Source organism: Canis lupus, chromosome 23, assembly GCF_003254725.2.
Source record: "Canis lupus dingo isolate Sandy chromosome 23, ASM325472v2, whole genome shotgun sequence".
Lineage (NCBI taxonomy): Eukaryota > Metazoa > Chordata > Mammalia > Carnivora > Canidae > Canis > Canis lupus.
Window position 1 is genome coordinate 7206208 of NC_064265.1, and position 12818 is coordinate 7219025.

Genomic DNA, 12818 nt, shown 5'->3' on the forward strand with positions numbered 1-12818 from the left:
GGGCTGCTTTAACAAAATTCCATAGACTAGTAGCTTAAACAATAAACATTTGTTTCTCACAGTTCCAGAGGCTGGGCAGTCCAAGATCAAGATGCCAGCAGATTGGCTGTATGGTGAGGACTCTTACGGGTTTGCAGATAGCTGTCTTCTCATTATATCCTAGCATGACCCTTCTTGGTACATATACCTAAGAAGAAAGAGATGGGTAGGAGTAGGGGGGAAGGCAGTTCTCCTGTCTCTTTCTCTTTTTATAAGAGTACTAATCCCATCCTGAAAGCCCCATCCTCTTGACCTTCTCTAGCAGATTACCTCCCTAAGGCTCTGCCTCCAAATAACATCACAGGGCTAAGGCTTCAACATGTGAATTTTGGGGGGCACATTCAGTCCATAGCACTCTCACCTTGTTCTTTTTGAGTGTCTTGGTTATTCTTACTCTTTCCATATAAATTCCATATAAATTTTAGAGTTAGATTTTCAAGTCTCACAAAAACAAAAAACAAAATGAAATACAAACAATGACAACAACAAAAACCTGTGGAGATTTTGATTAGGATTGTGTGGATTCTATAGGTTAGTTTAGAGAGAGTTTCAGTATTATAAATCAAATATCATAATCTTTTTTTTTTTTTTTAAAGATTTATTTAGGGGATCCCTGAGTGGCTCAGTGGTTGAGCACCTGCCTTTGACCCAGGGCATGATCTTGGAGTCCCGGGATCGAGTCCTACGTTGGGCACCCTGCATGGAGCCTGCTTCTCCCTCTGCCTGTGTCTCTGCCTCTCTCTCTCTGTGCCTCTCATGAATAAATAAATAAAATCTTAAAAAAAAAGATTTATTTATTCATGAGAGACACACATGGGGTGGGGCGGGGGGCAGAGACACAGGCAGAGGGAGAAGCAGGCTCCATGCAGGGAGCCTGATGTGGGACTCGATCCCGGGTCTCCAGGATCGTACCCTAGGCTGAAGGCAATGCTAAACCGCTGAGCCACCTGGGCTGCCCAAATATCATAATCAGTATCACAAGCAATACTGTACTGAGCATTGTACATAAATGTAATGCTGTTCTTCTGTAGTATAGAATCCTAGGAATGGGATTGCTGGGTTATAGGGTGGATTTCAAATTTTAAAGATTTGAAAGTTTTCCAAATTCTTTAAAGGAAGGGTACTTTATTTTTAAATTTTTCCTAAGGTTACTTTAAAACAAACAAAAAAAAATTAAACCTTTTTATAATAGATGTTGATAGCAAAATAAGCACTTCACAGTATAGTTTTTGCATTCAAAGTTAATGGCATTAAAAGGGCCCCTGGGTGGCTCAGTTAGTTAAAAATTATTTGCCTATAGCTCAGGTCATAATCCCAGGGTCCTGGGATGGATCCCCACATTGGGCTTCCTACTTAGCGAGTAACCCACTTCTCCATCTCCCTCTCCCTCTTCCCTCATCTGTTTCAAATAAGTAAAATCTTCAAAGTTAATGGCATACCGTATGCTTGGTGCATAGATTTAAATGATAATGACAGTTGTTTAAAGTATGAAGTACATGCATACTTTCTTTGGGAGCTTACTTTCTTGAATATCACTTGCAGTGTTACATCTCTTTAACTATTTGATTTCAAATTTAATGCTGTTAAATTTAGTTTATACATGTAACCAATTTGAATGAAAGTTGCAGTACTGAGTAGTACCCTTTTGGCAATCAGTGTTGATAGCATCATTACTATACTCAGTATATTGATTGCTATTACTGTATATTGGTTTATGTACAATGCAGTTGAAACCTGGAAAATAACTTGATTGCTACTTTTGCTTTCTAAATTTTTAAAAATTTATATATGTATATTTAAATATTTTATTTATTTGACAGAGAGAACACAAGCAGGGGGAGTAGTAGGAGGAGGGAAAGCAGGGGGAGCAGCAGGAGGAGGGAGAGGGAGAAGCAGGTTTCCTGCTGAGAAGGGAGCCCAATGTGGGGAGAGGGAGAAGCAGGTTTCCTGCTGGGAAGGGAGCCCGATGTGGGGTTTGATCCCAGGACCCTGGGATCATGACCTGAGCTGAAGGCAGATGCTTAACCAACTGAGCCACCTAGGCACGCCATATTTTCATATATTTTTAAAGCTTTTCTATTTATGTAAGTAGTCTCTACACCCAACATGGGGCTTGAATTCATGACCCTGAGGTCAGGAGTCGCACATTGTTCTGACTAAGCCAACCAGGTGCCCCTACTATTGTTTTTTAAAAAATATTTTATAGTAGGATGCTTTAAAACTTTTTACTTGAATGTATCTTTACATTCAAATAATCCTTTTTGAAAGGGATGATTTGAATATACTTTTACAATAGGCTGAGTAAGCTAAAGGTTATTTTTTATTTCTTCCCAAATTTCAATTCTAAAGATCCTGTACTTCATAGGTTTAATTTAGGAAGTGGTTTCTGATTGAAAGAGCAGCATCATCCCTTCTTTCTTCTCCTTGCTTTTAAAGTGTTTTCTGACAGGTAGCCTGGGTGGCTCAGCAGTTTAGCGCAGCCTTCAGCCCAGGACGTGATCCTGGAGACCCGGGATACAGTCCCACGTCAGGCTCCCTGCATGGAGCCTGCTTCTCCCTCTGCCTGTGTCTCTGCCTCTCTCTCTCTCTTTCTTTCTGTGTGTCTTTTATGAATAAATAAATAAAATCTTTAAAAAAAAGTGTTTTCTGACAACTCTAAAAGGTATTTTTGACCAGTATAATGTAAACCTTAGTTCAGTTTATTTTACACAATTAAAGGACTTTCTATTTTCATAATTAAGTTCTTGTTTAAAAGGGCATTATATAAGAATTACTTTTTAGTCATCCTCCCACTCCCTGGGGTTTTGTTTTTGTTTTTGTTTTTGTTAAGTCTCTGAGTTGGAAGATACCTCATAAAGGATAGGATCCTGATTGGCTATTTTAGAGGTTATAATGTTCCTTTTTAACAAAATGAGGAGGTTTAACTCAAAATATAAATATTTGTCTACCTCTCCAGTAGATACAGTAAAGTCTTTCTTATCTAGAATGTTTCAAAAGTAGATAGTTCTGTTAAGATAATTTCCTGGGCAATTAAAGATTTTATATACCTCCCGATATATAACACTATTTTCCTGTGTTAGTAAATACCATAGGTAAATCTAAATAAATCTGTCTTTGGTTGCTGGCTTTCTTATAAGGATATAAAAAATCATCCATGATTCAGGCATTGAAGGCAAAGGAGAACAGACTGAATTTGCACTGATGCTAAGGTCCATAGACCTCTGGCACTCCATCATCCTGTACAAATGGCATGTCTGTTCAGTTGACCATCTTCTTTCTCCCAGTGATCCTAGGCATAGCCTTGTTATCTTCAGCATAGAGCTCCCTTCCCCTTTTGTTGCTTGAGATGAATCTTTTTTGCTTCTCTAGAGCTGGCTGCTTAAGAGCAGTAGAGAGTGTAGGATCATGTGAAAGATTGACTAGGGCAAATGAAGCTACCGTAGCCTCCTATCCTCTGTTCCATTCTGATGATGTTTTTTGATTGAGATTAAATTCCTCTATATAACATTTATAGTTTCAAAGTGGCATTTAATACATTCACAATATTGTACATTTGTCACATCTCTTTAGTTCTATGACATTTTCATGATCCCCAAAAAGAAACCCATCCTCATTAAGCAGTTACTCCCCATGCTCCCTCTCTTCCAACCTAGGTGGCTACTAATCTGTGTATTGTGTCTATGGATCCACTTACTCTGGATATTTTGTATAAATGGAACCATACAATTTGTGACCTTTTGTGTCTGTCTCTTTTTAGTTAGCATGATGTTTTAAAGGTTCATTCGTGTTGTAGCATGTTTCAGATATTGCTCTTTGGGGCTGAATCTAATGATTTTTCTGAGTATGAAAATCTGTTTGTGTAATTTGTTTGGAGTAAGACCAAATATAGACTTTTGAGATGAGGATGGTTTTTGGAGTCATTTGGGTGAGCCTGAATTTATATCCAGGCTTTCCCACTTGCTGGCTGAAGGACCTTTGGAAGTTAACTTTTCAATAACTCAGATTTTTTCTTTGTCAAATAGAAATAATACTTGCCTTATGAAATTGTGGAGATTTACTAGCATGTAAATTTCCTAGCATGTGCTTTGTGCATCGTAGGGGCTTGTTAAGTCGATACTGGGGGCAGCATGGAAGATGAGAAGGTCTACTCCACTTACTCTGCTTAGGTCCCTACATGAAGGGAGGGAAACAGATGGACTGTTATATGGACTAAGGCCCTAGGGATGTTATCCCTCTGTCTTTTGCTGAACTTTTGAAGGAAGGAGTGATATCTACATTTACCTGCTCTCTAATTTGCTGTTGTCACTCTTTAGAAATAAAATTGAGAAAATTGATTTTTGTTAATTGGTCTTGTATCCTGCAACCTTGCTGAACTCATTTAATAGGTTCTAATAATTACTTAATAGATTAGTTAGTATTTTCTATGTAAAAGATCATGTCATCTGCAAACAGAGGTAGTTTTATATTTTCCTTTGATCTGGCTACATTTTATAACATTTTCTTCGTAATCGTTCTGACTAGGACTTTCAGTACAATGTTGAACAGAGGTGGTGAAAGCAGACGTACCTGTCTCATGCCTGATCTTAGGGGAAAGGTATTTAGTTGTTTTTGTTTTGTTTTTTTTTTTGGTATTTAGTTTTTTTGTCATTAAGTATGATGTTATCTGTTGGTGTCAGTAAATTGCCTTTATTATGTTGACAAAGTTCCCCTCCTTTCCTAATTTGTTGAGTATTCTTACAGAGCAGTGTTGAATTTTGTCAAATGTATTCTTTGTGTTTATTGAGATGGCCTTGTGATTTTGTCCTTTATTCTCTTGATATGGTATATTATATTAATTGGTTTTTGGAAGTTAAACTAACCTTGCATTCCTGGGATAAATCCTGCTGGTTCATGGCATACATCTTTTATTGCTGGGTGATTTGCTAGTATTTGGTTGAGGATTTTTGTGTCTATATTCATAAGAGATGTTGGTCTGTGGTTTTCTTTTCTGTGATGTCTGGTTTTGATATCAGGATAATATTAACCTCATAAAATGAATTGGGAAGTATTTGGGAGGAGTTTGTGAAGATTAGTTTAATTCTTCAAATGTTTGGTATAATTCACCAGTGAAGCCATCTGATTCTGGGTTCTTCTTTGTGGGAAGTGTTTTTTTGTTTTTTGTTTTTTAAGATTATTTATTTGAGAGAGTGCACATGAGTGAGTATGCACTGGGACAGGGGCACAGGGATAGGAGAGAGAGAAAGAATCCTCAGGCAGACTCCCCTCTGAGTCTTGAGCCTGATGTGGGCTTGATCCCAGGACCCTGAAATCATGACCCAAGCCAAAATCCACAGCTGGCCACCCAACTGACTTAGCCACCCCAGGTGCCTCTTGGGAAGTGTTTTGATTACTAATTCAGTCTTTTTACTTTTTTTTTTTTTTTTTAGTTTTTTTACTTTTTATAGATCTATTGAGATTTTCTATTTCTTTTTGAGTCAATTTTGGTGATTTCTATCCTTCTAGAAATTTGTCTTTGTTATCCAAGTATCTCATTTGTTGGCATACAGTTGTTCATAGCATTATCTTATAATCCTTTTTATTTCTATAAATGCAGTAGTAATTTCCCCTCTTTCATTGCTGATATTAGTAATAATGAGTCTTATGTTTTTCTCTGCCAGTTATGCTAAATATTTATATCTTTTTAAAGAACCAGTATGGTTCTACTTTCTGGTTGAGCGTGCTGAGCATTTTCAGAATTAGAATAGCAAGTTGATCTTTGATAACTTATTTTTCTCAAGTCTCAGGTGCCCTCAGATTAAACAAAAATACCTTGAATCCATATTGCTACTTCCTGGTTGCCTAGGCTGATATAACTTTCTTCCCATCTTCATATTACTGTTGGTCTTTTCAGTGGTGTTATGGCAAGGGAATGTTAACATCTTGTGCTTTTTTACTATCTTTTTTGTTTAGAGACTTTATATTAGTATATATTCTAATATATATGTGTGTGTGTGTGTGTGTATGTGTGTGTATATAATATATATATAGACAAAATAGGGCCTTAAGTTGTGGTCTTGAATTTATTCAAAATAGTTTACCCATGGTCTGTACAGAATTAATATTTTTTCATCTGCTGCTGCTGTTGTCATGTTGTAAACAATTTTATTCTTGTATCTTTGGTAGAGTATATTATGACAAGTACTTCTTAAAATGTACATTGTTGGAAATAAAAACAATGAGTTTAGTGTACCTTAGTACAGCTGACATCTGTATATGACAGTGTCTAGGAAGATAGAAACAGGAGTTCCTCTTGTCATGGCAGAGAGACTTATACATACTTGCTAAAGTACTAAACTTTTTTTTTTAAAGATTTTATTTATTCATGAGAGACACAGAGAAAGAGGGAACGAGAGAGAGAGAGAGAGAGAGAGAGGCAGAAACACAGGAGAGAGAGAGAGAGAGAGAGAGAGAGAGAGGCAGAGACATAGGCAGAGAGAGAAGCAGGCTCCATGCAGGGAGCCTGATGTGGGACTCGATCCCAGCTCTCCAGGATCAGGCCCTGGGCTGAAGGCAGTGCTAAACCGCTGAGCCACCAGGGCTGCCCAAGTACTAAACTTTTTAGAGACCCTCCTCTAATAGGAGTTACATTAATTCATAGGAGATATGCTAATTTGTTACTTATAGTGAATGCTAGTGCATGCCTTAGGGCGGTCATTAAGACTTAAGTTTCTCTTTGAACTCTGGTTCAGAAGGACTGGGAGGGTTCTGTGGTGCCAAAGTTAGATATAGTGCTGCAAGCCAGGACCTGGAGTGGGGCTCCCAACACTGGAGGAAAGAGGTTGAGAAAAGCTTTTGCTAACTGCTGCCTAGAGTTCTCTGTGGTCCATTATGAAAAACTGCTGTCCCTAGGGAGGCCTCGTGACCAAGAACTGAAGCATACCTCACGTTGGCTTATTGTGACTGAGTCAGTGATAACCCTTGTATTGCCATCGGGCAAGAAACTCAAACTGGAGCCTAGGGAGTCAGATTGACTGGATAAGGAAAGAGGAGTACAGAAGGAAGGAGAAAGATGATACCTCCTCAAAGTGAACCTGTATATGAAAATTCTAAAGCAAATGCTAGGAAGGCAGCCATTAAAAACAGGAATTGGCATATAAGTTTATCCTAGATAAGATTCAAATAAAAGAGTAGTCTAGAAAGGACTTTAAAACAAATATGTTTCGTAAGATACATGAAGTAATGATTTTCTGAAAAAGAAGATAAAATTGTGGGGAAAAACAGACTAAAACAAAAGTAGGTAGGTAGGAAAAAGAACCAATTAGAAATCCTTGAAGTGAAAAAAAATTGTTGTAAAAACATACATCAGAATAAAACTCAAGACAGATCCCAAATCACAGGAAAATTAGGATATTCAAAAGGAATACTGAGTAATTCCACCAAAATCACATAGAGATAAATATATATATGTAAGAGTAAGAGATGTGGCGGAAAAATCAAAAAGCCTTCAGAATTCTAATGGGAGTTGTATATATCTTCACAAATGGTCAGACAGTGTTAGTTCAACAGATGGCTTCTTCTAAGGACCACAGAAGAGGTGAATTAAGTTCTTACAAGATTTGGATTCGAATTTGAGCAGAGCTTGAGAGACATGGAGTTGAGACAGAATTTGATTGAGAATATTTGGGAACTGACCATGTAAGATTTTCATAGGCATAAGAAGCAAATGACAAGGACAGCAAGTGGGAAGAAAGGGTCTAGGTTTTGAGGTAGCTGTCAATGGAAACTAACTTTGATACACTTGGCTTTTACTTGGGCTAAGGGCATGAGTGTAAATTGTTTTTTGGTAGCATCTTCCTTTGAAATGTTTGGTCAACATGTTTTTCTCTGTTGGACATCAATTTTTGTGAGTGTGTGGGTGTTTTGTTTTGTTTTTTGTTAGACTTCAAACACTCTGTGAAATTTTAAATTATTTTGTCATGTGGGCCAGAGTGACTTCATTTCAAATGTTAATTTTAGAAGCCTAAGAAGAGTAAATTTGTATAGCCTTTAATTTAAAATCACATCCATTCCAAGGATGACCTTTCTGAATTCCCAGAGGAGTTCAAATTTTCAGCAAGAATAGAAACTTGGATAAGATGAGTAGCCAGAGCCAAGCAGGCATCTAGTACATTTTAGTACACCACTAATACTCAACTTTTAGGACCAGATGAAGAGTTAGTGGAGGCTCTAGTCAATATCCATAACTCTATAGTACTAAGATGAAAAGTGTAAGTTCTTAAGGTTGTGCAACATTTCTGATATAAGTTCTTTATTATATGTAATATATAACATAATAATATACATTACTTGCTGTGTTAAGATTGCAAAAGAATGTTTTTGGTTTTTTTTTTTAGTTTTTATTTTATTTTGAAATAATCATAGATTTACAGGACATGATAAAATTTCTTTTAGGGGAGGGCCTGTGTATATTTTACCCATTTTCTCCCAAAGATGTCTTCTGTAACTATTGTATGCTATCAAAACAAGGGATTTGACCTTGGTAAACTGTGTGATACCCATAGAGCTTATTCAGATTTCAGCAGTTTTTCATTTAAAAGTTCACTTTAATTATAATTTCTTCTAAATCTGATTCATGATTATTAATATTTTGGTGTATAGTTTTTGAAAGAAGACTGAAGGACGGAAGAGAATATATACTAAAAGAATTAAAGTTTCTTCTGTACATATTGGAGAAAACTTTCTAAGTACAAAGTAAATGATTATTTAAAATTTTATGTATTTTGTCCTCCCCATAAATTTCAATGCTATTATTTTGAATGTATTTGTTATGTTAAGGCTTTGTGTTCTTTACCATATGGTTCTTACTAGTTTAGAGACTTAGACCAAATTGGCAGACATGTGGTATGCTGTGGTGGCTGTTGCATATATCATTGTATGCCAGTTGGTTAAAGTTGGGCTTTGAAATTCTGAACAGCTCAACTCCTCTCCATTCCTGACCTTTGCAGCAACTTGTTATTTCTGTTGGTGGAGAGATGGTAGCAGTTGTGATGGTGCAAGGCCATTAGTGTTGTGCATGCTGCGTGGTGAGAACAGTTTGCAACATGCCCTTATTATCTGTTTTTCATTATTTGTTTTATTTTTATACCTCTACTTATTACACTGAATGAGACAGCTACTAGCCGGGATGATAGCAGAGCCTGCTTTTCTCTCTGAGTATACTATCTTTGCTTTGGATTCCTCCAAACAGCCTAAAACAGAGCCTGACAGTGTGGTGAGTCCTTCCACCGCTTTCTGCATTCCCTTTGTGGGGAAGCAAAGTAATTTGGTAATTCTAGAAGCAAATCTCTGCTGCTTGTCACTGACTGTCTCTCAAAGCATCCTCAGTACCCTGTTGCTAACCCTGCTCTAAAAAATCAGAGTGAATTGCTGAATTCTGATGGCTGGTGTGTTTTCTGGTAGCTTTTTAACAACAATAAAATAACACTTTTCATTAATGTAGTGAAGACTACCCTCAACCTGATCTAAACTCTAAGTTTTCTCTTTAGGGAATATTTGCTTAACTAAAAATGGTATGTTTTGCTAGAAATCTCTGTTCTACTATTGGTAGGAGGCCAAGAATATTTTGAGATGTGATTCATATTTTAAGGAAAAAAAGTATTATATGTAAATCTATAATTGAACAACATTGTGTAGGTAGGTGGATTCTACTGTAATAAATAATTGCATCTTATTTTGAGAGAGTACTAGTTTTCTATATATTAAACATTTGAAAGGAAGTAATTACTCATTATTTTCCAATTCAGTGAATTCATACAATTTTGAATCTTGTATATAATTTCAGTTTGAGAAAGTGCACTGTTTTCATATGTATCTTAAGTTGTTAACTTAGGAAATTAAGAGATATTTTTTGCCCAGTAAAGATAGCTTTTTGTGGTATGTTGGATACTGAGTGAGTTAGGATTGAGGTTTTCTTTTTTTTTTTTTAACTTTTATTTATTTATGATAGTCACACAGAGAGAGAGAGAGAGGCAGAGACACAGGCAGAGGGAGAAGCAGGCTCCATGCACCGGGAGCCCGACGTGGGATTCGATCCCGGGTCTCCAGGATCGCGCCCTGGGCCAAAGGCAGGTGCTAAACCGCTGCGCCACCCAGGGATCCCGGATTGAGGTTTTCTTAAACGACAAGAATTGATTTAATTTACTAAGTAGCTTATGATGAAATTAGAACATTTCTCTACTTAATCCATGCAGCCAGGACAGATTTGGTCTGTATATAGTCAGTAGCAATCCTAAATTACATTCTGAACTTGGTTTTAGAGAAGAAAACAGTTGAGGCCACCATAGTTTGGATCTCAGGGCAAAGGGTCTCTCCTTGGTTTTGGCTACAAGTAATATGTCACTCTTTTCAAAACTGGTTTGAGAAAGAGACCGGAGTCCCAGTTAAAGATAACTTAGCAATTTATTTTATTTTATTTTATTTTATTTTATTTTATTTTATTTTATTTTATTTTATTTTATTTTATTTTTTTAAAGATTTTATTTATTTATTCATGATAGTCACACAGAGAGAGACAGAGAGGCAGAGACACAGGCAGAGGGAGAAGCAGGCTCCATGCAGGGAGCCCGACGTGGGATCGATCCCGAGTCTCCAGGATTGCGTCCCTGGCCAAAGGCAGGCGCCAAACCGCTGCACCACCCAGGGATCCCAGCAATTTATTTTAAAAACACAAAATGAGGGGCCTCTGGGTGCCTCAGTTGGTTGAGTCTGCCTTCAGCTCATGTCATGATCCCGAGGTCCTGGGATCAAGCTCCACATTGGGCTTCCTGCTCAGTGGAACTCTGCTTTTCTCTCCCTCTGCCCCCTACTCTTGCACATTCTCTCTCGAATAAATAAATAAAATCTTAAAAAAAAGAAAATACAAAATGATATTACTTTATACTTCATGTTACAGTAACAGAGACTTAAAAAAAGCTTCTCTGTGACCCACTTCCATATATAAAAGTAATTTAAGTACCTCTTCTATTGTGAAAAATGCTAATGAGGCTTTATAACTATTTAAAAATAATTTAAGTAGACTAAGTCTTCATTCATCTTATTTAAATTTTGTTCAGATAAAAGCTTCTCTCTCTTTAACAAAGAGAAACCATAGCATAATGTAAAATGGAATACAAATTTAGTGAGAGTCTATTTCTGTGTTCATCAGCTGATACCTTTTACTTAATTCAGTTTTTTTAAAAAACGACCCCAAATTCTAAAAATTGCTTAGTCCTCAGCAGTCAGTAAATAGTTGTTGAAAATTGAACAAAACATAATTGAAGACAATTCTGACAGGGAACCTGTATGTGCTTTTAAATTAAATACACTTTAGATTATAATAATTTTTCTCTTGTCTTAGAATTGCTCCCAGGAGAAAGTATTGCTGACAGTTGAGTATTGACATGTGTTGAGCTTCTCTCTGGAAGGACTTCAGAATTCTTTTTTTTATACCGAAAGAAGTAACTGTGTAAGGATTTGACAAGCATATATTGAGCCTCACCACCAGTCAGGCAAAAGTTAGGTCCTGTGGACCAAGATGAAGATACAGGGTTCCTGCTCTTTGAGAGTTTATAGTTTACTGTGGAGACATATGCTTACAATAAAAAGGAATTAAGCCTTCATAGAAGAAAATATAGGCATAGGGAATGTGTTAGCCCTCAAGCAAGCGATATGAAGCTTCATAAAAGAAGCTGCATTTGAAAGTTAAAAGGTAAATGAGAATTGGCTGGGCAGAAATGAAGAAGGCATTACAGATAGTGACAAAATCTTTAATTTTGCTTCCTAATTTAAATTTACAAGGTACCTTAGCAAATACTCTCCTTAAGCTGTCCTGCATTTATTTAGATATATGGTATGATATATATATTGAAATACATATGCAGGGAGGAAAAGTTTTTAAATATTAGGTTGTGTTTGTTTGATAGGGTGAGAGGTCAAACAATTATAGAATAGTTTTTTGTGTCATGTGTCAAGTAACTTAATATGGATTCTCTTGTCACTCTTGCTCCTAACTTAAATATCTTAGGGAACCATTTCATTTCTTTTCTCCATAACTTGACTGTCTCAATTTTCAGCTTATGGACCAAGAGACTTGTTGAACTCAACAAAGTATGTTTTTTATTTTATAGCGTGTAGTGTAGTATATTTTAAGGGCCAGCAAGCATTAATTATCATGCTTACACAAACATAGCCATATATACAACTTAATTATTTGAAATGTCAGAGAACAGGAAGATAAAAGTTATGTTCTCCCAACTTTTCTCCCCAGTAAAACTCAAAGGAAAATGTCTTGGACTGATATAATTTGATAATAATTATTATTATTTTTAAAGAGTATGTGTGCACACACGAGCTGGGTGGGGGTAGTTGGAGGGGGGCAGAGGAAGAGGGAGAGAGAATCTTAAGCAACCTCTACACCCACACTCTTTTTATATTAGAAGGAGAAGGTATTTCAGTTATTGTTAGAGAAAAATCCAAATACATTATGGAAGTGGAAATAGTAATAGCAGTATAAGAACTCTCCCTCGTCTCCCGGTATCCATTACCCAGTATCATCTGTTAACTCAAGGCCGTCTTATTTTATTATACCCCCGCAATTCTCTAACCGTCCACCCCACACATGTATACCTACCTCTCTTCCCATGCCTCCATCTCTATTGGATTATTTGAAGCAAATTTCAGAAACCTTATTCCATCTAAATGTTTTGGTATATATTTCTAAAAGATAATGACTAAAAATGTATAATACATTTATCACACCTAAA

At 36.6% G+C, this 12818-nt stretch overlaps 1 protein-coding gene across 6 annotated transcripts in view; it reads left to right on the forward strand.

The window, feature by feature from the left end:
* GOLGA4 (golgin A4) overlaps positions 1-12818 on the forward strand; it is a 130225-nt gene that overhangs the window by 23873 nt on the left and 93534 nt on the right. For 4 of the 6 annotated variants that reach the window (XM_049099726.1, XM_025461323.3, XM_025461322.3 and 1 more), the window contains exon 3: positions 9191-9289. The exons of the other annotated variants lie outside the window; for them this stretch is intronic. In XM_049099726.1, coding sequence (XP_048955683.1) covers positions 9191-9289 — 99 coding nt within the window. The remainder of the gene's footprint in view (positions 1-9190; positions 9290-12818) is intronic. 6 annotated transcript variants of the gene reach the window in all.